This window comes from Chiloscyllium punctatum, chromosome 5 (assembly GCF_047496795.1).
Source record: "Chiloscyllium punctatum isolate Juve2018m chromosome 5, sChiPun1.3, whole genome shotgun sequence".
Taxonomy (NCBI): domain Eukaryota; kingdom Metazoa; phylum Chordata; class Chondrichthyes; order Orectolobiformes; family Hemiscylliidae; genus Chiloscyllium; species Chiloscyllium punctatum.
In genome coordinates, this window is record NC_092743.1 from 71,652,181 (window position 1) to 71,671,215 (window position 19,035).

At 39.9% G+C, this 19,035-nt stretch overlaps 1 protein-coding gene across 2 annotated transcripts; it reads left to right on the forward strand.

The window, feature by feature from the left end:
- The first annotated feature begins 27 nt into the window (after positions 1-27).
- On the forward strand, positions 28-16,806 carry mrpl15 (mitochondrial ribosomal protein L15). 2 transcript variants are annotated; one of them, XM_072570546.1, is made up of 5 exons: positions 28-141; positions 12,071-12,228; positions 14,310-14,475; positions 15,360-15,483; positions 16,174-16,806. In XM_072570546.1, the coding sequence occupies exons 1-5, from the start codon at positions 106-108 to the stop codon at positions 16,509-16,511; spliced, it is 822 nt and encodes a 273-aa protein (XP_072426647.1). In that variant the 5' UTR covers positions 28-105; the 3' UTR covers positions 16,512-16,806. The 2 variants fall into 2 exon arrangements, with proteins under 2 accessions (XP_072426647.1, XP_072426645.1); XM_072570544.1 differs by lacking the exon at positions 28-141 and adding an exon at positions 354-535.
- The last annotated feature ends 2,229 nt before the right edge of the window (positions 16,807-19,035 follow it).

A 19,035-nucleotide genomic window follows, 5' to 3' on the forward strand; every position in this document is an offset into this window, starting at 1 on the left:
CCATATGATTGGCTGAGCCCGATGTCAATCATAGGAAACAATCGGTAATGGGTTGACTGCGCAGTTGCAGTGGTGGGCTTGCCAAGTTGTGGTCATCGACTATGAATGATTCGTCTTTTTCACACTCCAAATCTAGCTCTGGTAAACATGTACAAATACTAACGTTAATCAGCAATATAATAAAACTAAATATGGCTGTAGGTCAAGCTTCGGTTATTTGGTACTTTCACAATTTGCATTTTTAAGCAGTGAACGACACACAAATAAATTTAACAGTCACGCGTGTCATTTTAAAAATAAAATTCACTAACTAAAAATTAGAGGACAAATGGGTCATCTGGAGATTTTAGGGACCCGCCGCTTTCGAATCTGTCGTAAAGTCGCGTCGCTCTGACCTTTACGACAAAGCTGTCGGTGTTGACGGTTGTGGAAAATGGCGGCGCGAGGAGGTGGGTCGGCGGGGCTCGAGCTGCTTCGGCGGCTGCCGCGAGTCTCTCTTGCCAACCTGAGACCAAACCCTGGCGCGAAGAAGAAGGTGAGTCCACTGTGAGAATTGGGAAGGAGGTAGATCCAGGCAATCGTATCGGAGACAGCTAGCAGCTGGAAGTGTTCATAAGACTGCTGCTGCACAGCAGGAGAGTCTCAGGAGAGAGTAATTTAATTTATATAATTGGGGAAAGCGATGCTAAAGTTGAGGTGGTGGGTGAACTTTCGATTCCATCCCCACGAATAGGAGGGCGTGAGTCGCTTGCCTCTAAAACCCTATTCAGAAGTTGATGACCGTGATGGAGTACTGTTTAACCACATTATTCTGATCACAGAATAATTGCAGAACGGAAAGAGGTGGAGAGACCACTCGTCCCTACTTTCAGTAATTACTCTGTAAGAGCGGTTCGGTTGGTTTTCAGCCCTTTCCCCATAACTTTGCACATGTTCTCTTAAGCTTGTCCAACTCACTTCAACACAAACAAAAAAAAACTAAGGACGGTGGAAATCAGAAATTGTTGGGGAAAAAAACAGTTCTAGCAGCATCTGTGGAGAGAAAGCAGAGTTAACGTTTCAGAATTGATAGGAAAAAGTTAGTATATATACTGAAGAAATGAAAGGTGGAGGGGTAAAGAGTACACTATAGGTGGAGAGTGAGAGGAAGAGAAAGAGTTGGGCAGACAAATGAACGGATAAAGGTCAGTTTGAGAGAATGATCACTGTTTCTCAATGTCATAAACAGCTAGAAGGTGGAATCCAGGTGAGAGAGAATTGGAGGCGGGTGAAGGGGTCTGAGATAGTCTTGTCCAAAGAAATGGCCACATGAAGATGGAAAAATATCAAGTTCAGTAACTTTATGGCCAGAACACTATCTCCTGTCTCTTTACCAGGCTGGTCATTTACATGACTGCTACTAGAAACAACCCATTGTCAGTCATAATGGTCCCCATTCATTCTCTCAAGCTGACCTTTCCCCATTTCTTTGCCCAACTGTTTTTTTTTTCTCTCTTCAGATTCCGTTTCCACCAATAGTTTAATATTTGTCCCCTCTCCCCACGTCTTCTCTAGCATATATACTCTACCAACTTTGCCTTAGCTACAGTCAGTTCTGAAGGGCCACTGCACCCAAAACTTTAACTCTGCTTTAGCTCCACAACTGCTGTCGGACCTGGTGAGTTTTTTCAATATCTTATGATTTTTGTCACTTTGGAAACCAGCACTCAGATTTTGCATTTATAAAGCTTCTTTGGCATGGAAAGAAATATGCTAAGATGTTTGAACTGTTCCATTCAATGGGCTTCGCTTGAACCACTGTCTTGTAGAATTGAATAGAAATGTAGATAAGGCTTTAATTAGAGGGGTAGGGCTTTGGAGAGGTCATACAATGATCTACAAAACAGGAGGAGTTTTTCAGAGCAATTAATTTGATAACAATAACCAGAGTGAGACAGGAAGAAACTGTGTGTACAAGGATAACAAACCACCAGCAGATTAGGCATGGTAAAAGTACAAAATGAATGGCTTTGTGTGTGATAAATACCAAGGGGTATAAATTTTATTTGTGGGGTTTCTTTTTAAGGATGGCCTGAGATGGATAACTCACATGGAGCACCATTCCTGGTGACCAACTCAACATGTACATCCACCACAAACCCATCAACTCCCCCAGCTACCTGGACTATACCTCCCACCCTGTCTCTTGTAAACATGCTATCCCTTATTCCCAATTCTTCCGCCTCCGCTGCACCTGCTCCCAGAAGGACCAATTCCACCATAGAACATTCCACTCTTTCAAAGACAGCAATTTCCCCTCCCACGTGGTCAATGATGCCCACCACCGCACCTCTGCCCTTGAACCCCACCCCTCCATCTGCAACAAGGACAGAATCCCCCGGTCCTCATCTTCCATCCAACCAACCTCCGAATAGGCTGCATCATCCTCTGCCATTTCTGCCACCTATAAACAGACCCCACCATCAGAGATATATATTTCGTCCCCACCCCTAACTCAGTTTCGGAGAGACTGTTCTCTCCACGACTCCCTTGACAGGTCCACGCTCCAGAATTATGCGGGAGATAGCTTAAGAGACATGGAGGCATTAGTGATGATCTTTCAAAAGTTGCTAGAGTCAGGGAGGGGGCCCAGAGGACTTAAATCTCTAAAATAACACCTCTGTTTAAAAAGGGAGATAGGCAAAAGATGCAAAATTATAGATAGATCAACCTAACCTCGATCGTGGGTAAGATCCTGAAATCCATTGTGAGGGATGAGATTTCTGAATACTTGAAAATGTATGGTAAAGTAGGGCAAAGTCAGCATGATTTCATCAAGGGGAGGTCATGCCTAACAAATCTTCTAGAATTCTTTGAGGAAATAATGGGCAGATTAGACCAAGGAGGGCCAATGAATGTTATGACTCTATGAATTCAAGAAGGCCTTTGACAAGGTGCTGCACAGGAGGCTGCTGAGTACGATAACAGCCATGATTTTGTAGGCAAGGTGCGAGCATGGATCGAACTCGACTGTCTGGCAGAAAGCAGAGAGTAAGGATAGAATGGTCCTCAGGATGGCAGTTGGTGAAAAATGGTGTTCCGCAAGGCTCCGTGTTGGACCACAACTTTTCACTTTATACACTAACAACTTAGATGAAGGAACTGAGGGCATTCTGGCTAAGTTTGCAAACGATACCTGTTCCCCTACCTATCTTTGTATCAATGATGAGTTGGGAAGCTGCAGAAGGATTTGAACAGGTTAACGGAGTGGGCAAGGAAGTGGCAGATTGATTACAATGTCAGAAAGTGTGAAGTAATACTTTGGTAAGAAGCATAGAGGCATGGATTGTTTTCTAAATGTAGAGAAAATTCAGAAGTCTGGAGTCTTGGATATTCTTGTCCAGTATTCTTTCAGGTTGAGTCAGTAGTTAGGAAGGCACATGCAATTATGACATTTATTTGGAGAGGACTTGAATATAAAAGCAGGGATGTATTTCTGAGTTTCTAAGGCTCTGATCAGACCACATTTGGAGTATTGTGCACAATTTTGGGTCCCATATCTCAGGAAGGATGGACTGGCTTGAAGCGTGTTCGGAGGAGGTTCAGAGGAATGGTCCCAGGAATGAAAAGCTTAACATATGAGGAATGTTTGAGGACTCTAGGTCTATACTCTGAGTTTAGAAGGATGAGGGGGGATCTAATTGAAACATGCAGAATACTGAATGGCCTGGACAAAGTAGACATTGGGAAGATGTTTCCATTGGTAGGAGAGGCTCGGACCCGAGGACACCGTCTTCGAGTAAGACCTTTTTAGAATGGAAATAAAATAAACTTCTTCAGCCAGTCAGTGATGAACTTGTGGAATTCATTGCCACAGAAGGCTGTGCAGGCCAGGTCATTGAGTATATTTAAGACAGAGTTATAGGTTCTTTAAGGATCAAGGGTTACAATGAGAAAGCGGGACAGTGGGATGACAAAACTTATTGACCAGGATTGAATGGCGGAGCAGACTTGAGCAGCTGAACAGCCTAATTTCTGCTGCTATATTTTATGTGAAGTTGGGAATGGCATAAAATGGGATATTAGAGATAGATGCGACAAAGGAACATCTGTAATTTTGGGTAACTTTAATCTACATATAAGATTGGCAAATTAAATTAGTTAAAATTCCATAGTAGGGGAATTCCTGGAGTCTATACAGGATGGTTTTCTGAATTGATCCATTGAGGAACCAAGTGAAATGGGCCATCCCAGACTAGTTATTTTGTAACCACAAAGAAACCATTGGCAATCCAGTTCCACGTGGCTCCTTGGGGATGAGTGACATTGTATAGTAGAATTACTCATCACAATGGAGAGTGATGTAGTTGATTTTGAACTAGAGTCCTGAATCTACAGAGAAGAAATTACAATGCTGTAAGCTTTTTCAGATATATAAAGAACAAAAAAATTGTGTTTAGATATATTAAGGGCGAAAGAGAAGTAAAAGTGGACATTAGACTGCTGGAAAATGGCACCAGATTATTAGTATCAGCCATGATTGAATGACGGATGGACTGAATGGCCTAATTTCTGCTCCTATGTCTTATGGTTTTCTGGAGATGCAAGTTGACTTTGGTGGTGCGGGTGGAGGAGTGAGCTTACTTGAAGGATAGTGGAAAGTCAATGGTAAGTGTTCAGAGTGCATGGTGAACTGCAACAATTGTTCATGCCTGTTTGGCCCAAATGCAAAATGGGAACAGTGGCTGCACTATGGCTTACAAGGAAATTTAAACTCCGTATTGTATCCAAGAAACAGGCATAAAGATTGGCCAGGATAGAGTTTGTTGATGAAGGTCTGGTTGGAATGCTATGCCTATAAAGTCATAGAGATGTACAGCATGGAAACAGATCCTTCGGTCTCGTGCTTGTCTTTGTTTGGCTTGTCCTTGGGTCCCATTTACCACCCCCTGAAAAAAGAACAGGAAATGACATCACCATAGGAAATGATGTCACCACAGGAAATGGCATCACCGACCCTAGGAAACTCAAACATATAAATAGAAAGCGGGCTACACCAGCAGTGCTTCAATCGGAGGCTCACTGAAGACCTAGTATGGTGACGAAATGTCTGAAAATAAACCTTCCAGCTCAGTGAGCAAACCTACATCCAGAACCTCAACCTGAGCTACAAATCTTCTCAAAACTCGCTAGTCAGCCTGATGTTGGTAGTGGGGAAGAATCTTGCTAGAATACCTCTGTAAAAGAAATATAAGCTAAGCATTTGGAAACAGTGCCAGGATCAAACAGAGTCAACATGAATTTCTAAAAGAGAAAGAACTCTGAACAAATTTACTAGGGATGTAATTCGTCGAGTTAATGAGGGGGTGCCAGTATCATAGATTTATATAGCACAGAGGCGGAACCTTTGGTCTAACTCATCTGCGTCAAACAAATATCCTGAACTGATCTAGTTCCATTTGCCAGCATTAGGCCCATATCTCTCTCTAATCTCTTCCTATTCATGTACCCATCCAGGTGCTTTTTAAATTTTGTAATTGTACCTGTCTCCACCATTTCCTCTGGCAGCTCATTCATTTATACATGACCCTCTGTGTGAAAACGTTGCTCCTCAGATCCTTTTTTAAATCTTTCCCTTCTCATCTTAAACCTATACCCTCTAGTTTTGGACTCTGCTACCCTGGGAAAAAAACGTTGGCTATTACTCTATCATGTCTCTCATGATTTTATAACCTCTATGAGATCGCCCTTCAGTCTCTGCTGTAGGGGGGAAAACGGTCCCAGCGTATTCAGTCTCTCCTTATGGCTGAAACCCTCCAACTCTGGTAACATCCTTTGAAATCTTTTCTGAAACCTTCCAAGTTTCACGACATTCTTTCTTGCATTTCTCTAAATTAAACTCCAGTTGCCACTCTTCAGCCCATCTGATCAAGGTCCCTTTGTACTGAGTAACCTTCTTCTCTGTCCGCTACACCACCAATTTTGCTATTATCTGCAAACTTACTAACCATACTTCCTATATTCACATTCAAATCATTTATATAAATGATGAAAACCAGTAGACCCAGCACTGATCCCTGTGGCACACTGCTGGTCACAGGCCTCCAGACCAAAAACAGCCCTCTACCACCACCTCTGTCTCCTACCTTCAAGCTTATTTTGTACCCAGTTGACTAGCTCCAATGGATTCCTTGTGATCAAACCAGTCAACCATGTAGAACTGTATCAAATACCTTATCAACCAGATGTGATGTACTTGGACTTTTACAAGGTTTTTGACAATTTGCCACATAAGAGATGAGTGTGGAAAGTTAAAGTGTGTGTGTGGGGGTAGTGTATTGAAATGGATAGAATGCTTGTTGGCAGTTGAGAAATAAGGTTTCTTGCCAAATTGCTGGGATCAATGCATTAAATTAAACTCCAGTATTAGTGATTAGTGATTTAAATGAGGGAATTAAATGTAATATGCCCAAATTTGCAGATGACGCAAAGCTGGAAGGGAGGGTGAGCTGTGAGGAGGCTGCAGCAATGCTTCAGTGTGATTTGAACAAGCTGAGTGAGTTGGCAAATGCATGGCAGATACAAGATAACATGGATAAATGTAAGGCTGTACACTTTGGGAGCTGAAAGAGGAAGGTGGATTATTATCTGTTTGGCTATAAATTGAGAGAGGAAAATGTGCAACAAGGCCTGGGTATCCTTTACGCTAGTCACTGAAGGTAAATCAGCAAGTGCTGGGGATGGCAGCGAAATCTCAAAAACCTACAAAATTTCTAATAGGACTAAACAGAGTATATCAAGGTCAGATATTCTAAGTCACAGGGGGAGTCCAGAAATAGAGGTCACAGTCTAGTGATATGGAATTTAGGACTGAGATGAAAAACTTCTTTACGCTGAGAGTGGTCAGCCTGTGGAATTCACTACCACAGAAGGCAGTCAAGGCCGAAACATTGTATAATTTCAAGAAGAACTTGGGTACAGGCAGTTCTCAGATTGCAAATTGGTTTTGTTGCTGAATCCATTGGTAAGTGATTTGTATGCAGTTTGGAATAGTGCAGGTGACTATGAAGCAGCCAATCATAAGTCCAGTGTTACAACACGGAGGTCAAACCCCTCTGCTAATTAAAACCACAATGCCCAGATAAACTTGCCTCGCCTCGTAATTTGTTAAAAAGGTGAGTTAATGAAAGAAAACTTCTGATTGTTACTGTTTAACTAAAGGATTAACAATCTATTTCCCTAGCTCTAACGGTGAATACTAAACAAAAACTATTACCAAATCCAAGCCCCTTCTTTCTTAACTAATCATTATGTGACTGTAACTCTATTAAAATGCTGCTCCAATAACTCAATTATTAAACATTAAATTAACTTAATCTCTCAAAGTCCATACAGTCTCTTATGCTGTCTTCCTTCTAGTCATCCAAATCTACTGTTTCAATTCATCTTTCCGATTCTGCTATCTTCTCCCTGGGTCATCTATGACTTTTTTTAACTTCGAGTGTCTTTGTATAAAATCCCTTAGTACCTTTAATAGATGGCACCTTCTGAGAGATTTGTTTGAGTGCTGAGGGCCCTTTCAGATGGCATGTGCTCTGTATGAAATTTTTTTTTAATATATCCCCAAAATTTGTACCCACTCATTGATCTGATGTTGTCAATTCAATCAATTTCAAATTTAATTGGTTTTTGATATCCTGGGTTTAATTTAAAATAATTGGTTAAATTCAAATCCAGTTGACTTAACATCAAAACACAACCCAAAGCCGATGATTGATTGCACATTATCAGTTCTCAGACCTGTCAGCTGGTCACAGACACATGCTGTCAAAATCACTCAGCTCAAAAATGCACCCTCTCTCTTAAAGTGACCATACACTTTTGAGTTCGTAACACCAGGAAATATTTGCATGTTGGATATTTAAAATTACAACCTGTAATTATTAGTTATATAAATCAGGGACTCCCTGTATAGCTTTTGGGGAGATAAACAGGAACAGGCTATCGCTCTGAAAGCTAGTGTGCTTCTAATTAAACCTGTTGGACTATAACCTGGTGTTGTGTGATTTTTAACTTTGTACAACCCAGTCCAACACTGGCATCTCCAAGTCATGACAATCTCAATGAATTGTTTCAAGCTTGAAGAGCTAGTTGGCCGACTATTCGTATTTTCCGTTTCTTTCTTTTAAACCATTACAGAGATGTGGCTACAAGCAAATTAAAGTTGAGAACTAAATACTTGGGGATATATGATTTTTCAAAAGGACAGGCAGGAAAGGTAGAATTGTGGAGTAGCTTTGTTAGTGTGGAGTAGAATAAGTACGACGGCAAGAAACGGTCTTAGATTGAAACACGTAGAATCCATGTGGGTAGAAGTATGAAATAAGGGGAAGATGATGTGGTTGTCTGTTGCCTGCTTGACAGCTGCTTTGTTCTGAAAGAGGACAAAGAACAACTAATGAGATAATGAAGGCATGTAGAAAAGGCAGTATCTTAATCATCCATAACTTTGTTGATTGGGAAAATTAAATTGCAGGGGTATTCATGAAGAGGAATTCAAAATGTATTTAGGACAGTTGTGTAGAGCAATATGTTGTGGATCCAGTCAGGGATCAGGTAATATATATTGAGGTGGAATAAGTGACCTCTGCAGAACAGTGAAAATGACAGTTAGCATTCAGTTTGCGTAGGAAACCTGGGTTGGAAACAACTGTGCTAAAAGTAAATATGGATCATTACATAGGGATGAGGGCTGAGTTAGCTGGAGTGGACTGTAAAAGGGGCTTAATAGAATTTGAGAAGGAATGGTTTACAACTTGAGAAAATTGTTCATGGCTCTTAGCAAAGATATATCCCAGTGCAGAGGAAGGTTTATAAGTAGGGGATAAAGTGACCATGATAAACCAAGGTATTTAAGTATAGTACCAAATTGAAAGAAAAAATGCAATATAACAAAGGTTACTCGTAAACCAGATGATTGGGAAAGTTACAAGCTAACAAAACATGACCAAAACATATTGAAGAAAATAAGCTGAGGGCAAACTCAAACTAATAGAGGACCAGACAGTGTTAGTTTCTTTGCATATACAAAAAGAAAGTGAACATAGCCTTTTAGAAAATGAAGCTAGGGCAGTAATAATGGGGGCCAAAAATAGGAGAAAAGTTGAATAAATACTTCACATCAGCCTTTACGTTGGTAGAATGTAGAATGTGAAAATAATCTGATGCCCATCTAACCTACACCATTCCATTATTATCCATATGTCTGTCCAATGCCCATTTAAATGTCCTTAATGTCAGTGAGTCTACTATTGCTGCAGACAGGCCGTTTCATGCCCCTACTATTCTCTGAGCATTCCAAAAATACTAAGTAATAAAAGCCTTGCTGTGGAGAGAGGTGGGCAATAAACGCAGTAACTGTCATTAGAAAAAAAAGTTCTACAGAGGCTAATGGGTCTAAAGGTTGACATGTCCCTTGGACCTAATGGGTTACATCCTAGGATTTTAAAATAAGTACCAACAGAAATAGCAGATTCACTAATAGTAATCTTTCAAGAATCTTTAGACTCTGGGAATTTTCCAGAGGGTTATAAGCTCCAATGTAAGAACTTTATTCAATGGGAAAAGAAGACAAAAGGCAACTATAGGCTAGTTAGCCAAACATCTGTCATTGGGAAAATGCCACAGTTTGTCATATAAGATGTAATAACAAAGCATTTAAAAATCCGTAACAGAATCAAGCCGGGTAAACATCGCTTTGTAAAGAGGAAAACAGGCCAAGTCAACATGGCTTCATAAAGAGGAAAACATACCTGCAAATTTATTCCAATCCACTAAGGGGACAGTAAACAGGATAAAGGAAGGAAAACCAGTAGCAGGAATATATTTGAATTTCCAAAAGGTGTTTGATAAGGTATTGCACAATTAAGTATATTAATATGGATTGTGGGGTTGGCTAATTATAATAAGGCAGAGTTGGGATAAAGGGAATATTTTTCAGGATGATAACCTGTGACTAGCAGATTGGCATAGGAATCAGTGCTGAGGCCATAGTTATTTACAACATATACTAATGATTTGGATGACAGAAGTTTTGCCAAGTTTGCAGACGATACAAAAATAGATGGGAAGGTACATAGTCATGGTGACAAAATTAGTCTAAAGAGGGATATAGGCATGTTAAGCGAGTGAGCAAAATGTTTGCACATGAAATATAATGTGGAAAGATTAGATTATGCACTTTAGTAGGAAGAATATAAGACCTGAATATTTAAATGGAGAATGACTATGGAAAGCAGCCACATAGATGTATATTCAAAGCTGTGATAGACCTTTAATTGGTAAGGAAATTGGATGTTATGGGGAAAGAGGAAAGTAGAATTGAGAATGATAAGATCTGCTAAAATCTCATTAAATTGTAGAGCAGATTCAATGGTCAGAATGGCCTACTTCTGCTCCTTCATGTTGTGATCATAGACAAAGAAGTAGATACTAAGAGGAGGAAAATCAAATCGGGTAACCTCAGCAATTGTGATAGCACCTGTGGAGAGAGGAAAAACTCTGTTATTACTCAAATATTGGACTCCATGTTAATTGTCTGTTTCTCTCCAGAGATGTCTCCAATATCCTTTCTGTATTTCTTCAGCACTTTCTGTTTGTTTCTACTTAAGATCTCCAACTAGTATTATTTTGCTTTTGAATAAGAGAAGTGACTTGGTTAAGTTTTATTTCATTGATTTTTTTTCACGAGATGCTGACGTCACCAGCAAGGCCAGCATTTGTTGTCCACCTTCAATTACTCTTCAACTGAGTAGCTTGTTGGGCTGCTGCAGAGGATGTTTTAAACAATCCCATTGCTGTAGTCTAGCCTCCCATGTTAGTCAGACCAGGTATTAATGGAGATGTCTTAAAAGTTTTAATAACTTAATTCAAATTCCACCAGCTATCTTAATTGGATTTGAGCCCATTAACTAATTAGTTGGTCCTCTGGATTATTAATCTAGTGACCTTGCCACCACATTATTATCTCCTCCAAGGATCTTGGAGGAAGGTGTTGTGGAAGAATCCCTCAATATTCTGTAAAAATTACCAGGGGATGCAGAAAATCCCTCAAGGAATTAAGCTTTAATTTGCAAAGAAAAGCTGTGGCAATCAGCTAATGGTTTCCCGACTGCCCACCAATCCTTTCTCACTGCAGTTTATACAGTTGTTGTTCCCGCACATATTTGATAACATTAGCATAACCAATCATACTGGCTTCCTTTTTCTTTCTAAACTAATCATTGTCTGCCACACTGGTTCCCTATATTACAATTAACCTATCACATTACCCCATCATTGTTAGGTAATCTACAGTGATTAAACTAGCCTATCACAGTGTACTACCATTATCTGTTACTGGAGTCCTGTAATATAATCCCAGGCATGCATTACAACATTAAGTTAACTACATAACAGCCAGAGTAACTTCCGTAAAGGTAGAAATATAAAAATCGGATGTTGAAAATAGGAACAAAAGTAGGTCATGAAGTCGATCAGCTCTACTGTCATTCAATGATTATGGTTGATCGTCTATCTTCCCATACCCATTAATGCTGTTAAAGTCTAGAAATCTGTCGTTTTTTATTCTTAGTTGTATTCAGTAGCTTGGTCTCCCACCTTAATGTAGTAGAGAATTTCAAAGCTTCACCAACCTTTGAAAAAATTTCTCTTCATTCCTAAGTGGTCCTTGCCATACCCTCTGATTGTATTATGTCCCCTTGTTCTTGATTACGTAGTCATCCCAACACCTGTGTTCTGTAGTGCTGACGGTAGTTAACTCAAATTGATTAGTCCTGAATCCTCATGGAGTCTTTTTAGAAATAACTTTAATGTTATTTAAGGTGGTAATAAAATTGTTGTGGCCAAATTAGCAATATTTCTTGGCCATTTCATGTAAGCCCAAGTGCAACTTTTCTGTGACTTCTGAAATGAATATCCTTCTTAGGTGTTTGCTAGAAATGGGAACCAAAAAAGTTTCATAGCCAACTAACTACGATGAATAAAAGATATATTGTTGATAATTAACTAATAAATAATGCTCAACTTTCAGGAAAAAAGACGTGGGAGGGGAATCCATGGAGGGAAAAAGAGTGGCCGAGGTCACAAAGGGCAGACTCAGCGTGGAAATCGGCCCCGATTAGGATTTGAAGGTGGACAGACTCCATTTTACATTGTTATTCCAAAATATGGATACAATGAGGGGCACAGGTTGGTTTAAAAAAAATGTATTGACTATGCAGTGGTTATCCACATTACAACCTATTGGTATGCTATATTTTGAAAACATGATTTTCATGGAAGATGTACATGGATTTCATTGTACATGTGTATGTGCAATGAGATCATGCATGTTTAAGCATTCATATGAACATATAAATAGCTACCCATGTTCATTGTATAGATAACTTGCTGTGTACATGCTTATACATGTCAATGCCAGCATTTGCCTGATTACATGTGTATCAGTATATTCGTAAGTGATTTCATGCCTGTATGTATGCACATGCATATATGCGCACCTGCTGTATACATATGCTTGTTGCATGTCTGTACTTATCCCCAAGTGACTGGGGGTAAGTGCATACAGTCATTCATCTGTATCTGTGAGGGTTCTGTTCCTGACAACCCCCGCAAATGATGATATTTGCAAGCATGGAGCTTGTTAAAATGTGCAATATTTGCCTCAAGGTGTTGAATTTCATTGTTACTATTTGGCATGTACAGGCAAATTAGACATTCATGATTTAGTGATACAGGTATGTGTGTGTGTGTGTGTATGCACACAAATATGTGTATATGAACAAATACTCATCTAATGGTATGTACATGTGCACTCATACCTCTGTTTTCTGGTCTCTGTGCTGATCTTTGCCATGGAGTCTGGAATAAAAAGAGAGAGATGCTGGAAGAGATAAGTGAAGTCAGTGAAAGGTAAAAAAGAGGAAAAGGGAAAGCAAAAGGATGAAGAAGAGACACAGCATGTGGGGGGTGGGGGAGTATCCACATTCCATTAAAGCAGTCACTCATCAGATGGCCTTTTGGTTGGCCTGTGGTTGATGAGGGGTTGCGTGGCTTTTTGCACTTTATCCTTGCTCTCATGTCCTCCACCTTACTGCTCTTTGTTATTTGTTTTTGGAGGGTGTATATTACGTGGTTAGCGGTGATGCATCTCAATGCTTTCTTGAGTGGTGTTAATTTACCCACGTTTCACAGTTTTTAGATGAATTTCAGGAATATGATAGCCTTGTAGACTGCAACCTTTGCATCGACTGCAGACGATGTTTAATGAAGACTTGACTGAGCAGCTTCCCAAAGAAAGAGCACATGCACTGGATTCATGTGATGGTGGGGTTCTGGTGCAAGTTTCAATTTTGGCTGGAGGAGGCCTTTTGCCTTCTTATTAAGATGAACCACCTGAGCCAAGGGTAGTTTTCTGTATCCTATGCAGGTGCATTTTGACCATGACTTTTGATAGAACTCTCATTTCTGAATCACAAGGTTCATAATGATGGGGATCTAAGCCCATTCCATAAATATACAAAAGGTCAATTTTATGTTGCTGTTAATCCTACTGTATGACAATTGCCTGTTTTGTTTTTTTTTGCATTGACTTACTGTAAAACACTTATGGACTTGTGAAATGCACTATTTGAATGTGTAATTTCATGAAATGGAAGAGAGGGGAATGGAGATTAAACCGCCACAAGATCAGCCATGATCTTATCTAATGGTAAAGCAGCTTCAAGGTTCTGAATGGTTTACTCCTGTTTCGAATTCTGTGTACTTGTTTATATATCTGCGTACTTACGCATAATGGATATTGATTTGTATTGAAGAACAAAATGCCAAGGGTAGTTTTTTTTGGGGGGGGCGGCGGCAGCACGGTGGCTCAGTGGTTAGCATTGCTGCCTCACAGCGCCAGGGACCCGGGTTCACTTCCCGCCTCTGGCAACTATTTGTGTGGAGTTTGCATATTCTCCCCGTGTCTGCGTGGGTTTCCTCCAGGTGCTCTGGTTTCCTCCCACAGTCCAATGATGTGCAGGTCAGGTGAATTGGCCATGCGAAATTGCCCATAGTGTTAGGTGCATTAGTCAGGGGTGAATGTAGGGGAATGGGTCTGGGTGGGTTGCTTTTGGGAGGGTTGGTATGGACTTGATGGGCCGAAGGGCCTGTTTCCACACTGTAGGGAATCTAATCTTTAAAAATAAACAAATGATCTGTAAAGGAATTATCATTTCTTGTACTATATTTTAAAACTAAAATATTCTTAACTGAAAATTCTTTTCTAGTTATCGACGACAATACCAACCACTAAGTCTGAATCGCCTTCAGTATTTAATAGATCTGGGTAGAGTGGATCCCAGTCAACCTATTGATCTGACCCAATTAGTGAATGCGAGAGGAGTAACTGTCCAACCACTCAAACGAGACTATGGAATCCAGCTCGTGGAGGAGGTAATATAAACCAGCATTGTTCTGTGTTAATGACACAAAGTCACAGCTCTATTACTATACCTTAACTAGGCTCAGCAATTTTCCAGTTGCTTTGTTATTTCAGGAAATCTATCTTTATATGTAACAATAGGAAATAAATCCACCACATATTTTATAATTCTGGGCGGATATACAGCATGGCAGTAAAGTGGTTAGCACTGCTACCTCACTGGGCCATGGACCCAGGTTCACTTCAAGTCTCTATGTAAGAGTTTACAGGTCCTCCCCATGTCTGCATGGATTTCCTCTGATGCTCCGGTTTCCTCCCACAGTCCAAAGACATGCAAGTAAGGTAGATTGGCCATGCTATATAAAAAAAAACCATAGCATAGGGATGTTTGGGTTAGGTATATTATCTATGGTAAAAATGAGAGCAGCTTGGCACCAGATAGATTAGGAACAGGTGAGCTGAAGTTTAATGGGATACAATCTAGGTCATTAAAATAATTAACCTTATAGATTAGGGGGAGTTTCTGCAATTTTTTTAATCACGTGAATTCTTTATCAAATGTTTCGATTTGTTCTCCTTGCTAACATATGAACAGCATAAGGCAAAACAAAGCAATTTTTTTTGGATAGTTATTTCTCTTGCTGCCATTAGATGGAAGCAAGTGTACAGTATTTGTGAACTTGTAGACTATTCCTCTAGGAGGTCTTTTATAGTTTATCGAGAATTTTAGAAACCGTGAAATCTGTTTGTATTCGCAGACCATTGTTAGCATAACATTTTTGTATAAATTACTGTAAAATATGACCACAGGTGTGAACCAGTAGTTTATTGCACTAATTAATGGAAGTTACACGATCTACTACAATTCCCACAGCTTGTGCTTAATTTGTCATAGGGTGCTGACAACTTTGTAGCAAAAGTAAGCATTGAAGTCCAGTGGGCATCAGAACTTGCTATAGCTGCAATTGAAAAGAATGGTGGAATTATAACTACAGGATTCTATGATCCACGAAGTTTGGGTAAGTGTTATTTTTTTTAAGCCATTTATGCATATATTTGTTTAAAACGTGGAGTTTTTCACTGGGTCTGGCAGTGCCTGTGGAGAAAAAGCAAAGATAATACTTTGAGTCCAGTGACCCTTCTACTCATGCTGACTTGCTCTAGCAATAATTGTTTATGTTTCAGATTTCCAGCATCCACAGTTCTTTGTTTTATTTAAGAGTCTTCCTTTGTTGAAGTTATCTACAATTAATTTTTCACTCTAAGGCTTTATGTTGTTGATTCTTTGGCCTAGAAATTTGCAACCTTCATGCTTAATTCTCAGGATATAAATAGATGCTTGAGCTTCAGATACAGCAAGTTGAAAGTGTACTTATCAAAATCTAAATGCCTTGTGTAATTTCACAGTGGGTATAGGTGTAATGCACTAAACTGCTCACAGTTGGCACTAAAGTGATGGATTTAGCATGACTCTGAGTTGTACAAAATGAGTAAGTTTCAGTAGTACTCTTTGTTCTTCCTGATCAACAGAAAACAAGAGGTCAAACGTAAGCATGTGAAATGTTATTAGAAGGAAGTATTTGTAACAGGCATGGTTTACATTCATGGATTTTAGCAATAAACTTATGGATTTTTAAATCTTAATTGGTTTTAAAAAAAAATTGTTTCAGCCAGCTTAACCATTTAACAATGTTTCTGCATTTCAACAGATGTTTTATGTAAGCCGGTGCCCTTTTTTCTAAGAGGACAACCTATTCCAAAACGCATGCTTCCACCTGAAGAACTGGTTCCTTACTATACAGATGCACAAAATCGTGGTTATTTAGCAGACCCAGCAAAAGTTCAAGAAGCACGGATGGATCTTGCTAAGAAATATGGCTATATTCTACCAGACATTACTAAAGATGAGATGTACAACATGTTAACAATGCGTAAAGATCCTCGACAAATTTTCTTTGGGCTTGCTCCTGGTTGGGTGGTAAACTTATCAGAAAAGAAAATTTTAAAACCAACTGACAAAGAGCTGTGTAGTTACTATAGTTCTTGAAACTGATAATGATGTAGTTGTAACTTAAAAGTCAATGTTGATTATTTGTCAACGTGAACTAAGTAATGAACCATGTTTTCTACTTGGTTATGTATTTCTGAGTTGAAGTTTTCTATTGACTTTAAGTAGATACTGGCATTAAAACTTAGCTGGTAACTGGCGGTATTGCTCATGGTGATTTGGAAGATGTACTGTTGTTCTTGTGCATTGAATCAATGTATTTTAACATTGTATTCTCCTGTGCTGGTGCTTTTGGAGAAAAATTAAAATAAATTAACTTTCAATCTTTACAATGTATTGTTTTCTACTTGTCTTTCTTTTCTATCCTTTCTTGCAATCCTTTTATAACTCTTTCTGTTTTTTCTATTGCTTGTGTAAATTTTTCCTCTACTGTGTCTCTTCCGTATTTCTCTCAATTTGCACATATGATTTTGACACTTGTACACAAGTTCCAACGATTGTATTTTTACAGCTTAAGATGTACACGACTGAAAACCAAGCAGACGCTAAGAAATCCCAACTAGAATTTAAGATCACAAAGAATTTGTATAGAATGTAAATATCATAGTCTAGAGGACTGTTGGGGTAGTGCTTGGGTTGACTTTACCACCTGATGCTATCTGGCTTGCTGGGTTCTTCTAGCCTTCTGCTTGTCTACCTTGGATTCCAGCATCTGCAGTTTTTTTTTGTCTCTGGGCAATAAACTAGCCCCAAAATTATGATCAAGCAAATTCCTGAATCATAGAATCCCTACAGTGTGGGAACAGGCCATTTTAGCCCAACAAATCCAAAGGGTATTCGCAAACTATGTTACAACTAAATAGTGTTTAATAAACATGCATTATAGGACAACTACCTGTACTGTTAGATGGTAGAATTAAAGATGGCATGGTGAGCTAGAACCAGAAATTAAGGTGAACGGTAGTGATCCAGTCCTTTTGACTCCACGTACGCTTCTCGCTGCCTTTGGAAGGTAGCCAACATAATCCGAGATCCCTCCCCCCCCCCCTTCCCCCCCCCCCCCCCCCAGCTTATAGTCTCTTGCAACTTCTTCCATCAGGCAGAAAATACAAAGGCTTAAACATGTACCAGCAAATTCAAGAACAGATTCTTCTCACTTTATTAACTTCTGAATGGACCTCAAATTTTAAATTTAATGTTGATCTTGCTCATTGTGCACCTTCTCTGCAAGGAGCCGGAGTGTCTTGGAGAAGGAATACACTGTGTTCACGAACACCCTTGAGCTGTTCAAGGAAAGGTGGGTACCGCAGGAAGTGGAGTGTTTTATTTCCCCCTCTGGCTCTATTTTGATTTAATCCTTGCCCTCCCCTTCACTTCTTTTGACCATGCAGCATTGTCCTTTGTTGAGAAGGGCACTGCTTGTCACTGGCCACTCTGGTGTCTCCTCTTTTCCTGGTGGTGGACTATAAATAAAGATTTATGCACTTGTTGTTATTCACTGTCTTAAACCTGCACACACATGACATGGGTGCTGGGGAAAAATAAGCACTACTGCCGTTAGATGGTAGTGAGGGGGATGAAGAAAAAAGGGGGAAAAAAAATTAAAGCTCCCTAGCACAAGCTATTGGGCTTGCTGCAGGCTCATAGGTGGTGGCACAGGGATCACAGATGGTTGATTCGAAATGGGTGCACAGCCTAGACAAAGGATTTGAGTTTGTCCAAAGCTGTTTTGGAGGCCTTGCCAGGTAGAATTTCTAGAATATGAAATTAAAACAGTCCATGGTGGCAGTAAAAGCTCCTGCTTCAGCATGTCCCACAAGCATTCCAGGTCCTCTCAACAGACTGGTGATTAAGTCCACAGGCAAAATTTTGTTCAAAAATATCCGTCATGAATTCATGTCATTAATGATAAATATAGCAGGGTCATAGCTATTTGGGATGGTACCCTTCCCCAATTAAACAGTGCTCACACTTGACTCAGGATAATGGGAGGAGGAACAGGAAATATGAGGATAAACTATGACCTGTAACTAAGCGTGAGAGAAGGGAAGTCCATCATGATACAGCATATGGGGCAGGATGGTCAACAGTTAATATACTTGACTCATTTGGAGAATAAACTCAGGGTCTTGGCCCAACAAGTCAAACAAAACCTTGGAGGAATTAAAGGACAGCTGAAAGGAGATAACAGGACAATTGACAGGGAACCACTACCTAGTGACCATACTCCAAAGTGATGCAAAACTGTCAATAAGATCATCCAGGGTAAAATGGATGATCGTAGGTAGCAATATCGCACCTTGTATGGCAACCATGGGAACTAGATAGTTGAGCAACTGAAGCAGGTTCTCTGACAGACTAGCCAAGGGAATGTCCCATTCTGGATCAGCGATGAAAATTTGGAACACCTGGTACAGGAAAGAATACATATCAACATGTACAGCTGCCAACTGAGGCAATTGCTCAAGCTATAATTTAATGACAGCTGGAAGCTTCAGTGAGGCCCAAGGCTTGGTGCTAGGAATCCCAATCATTCCTAGTGACAGAGTGGGGTTGAGAACCC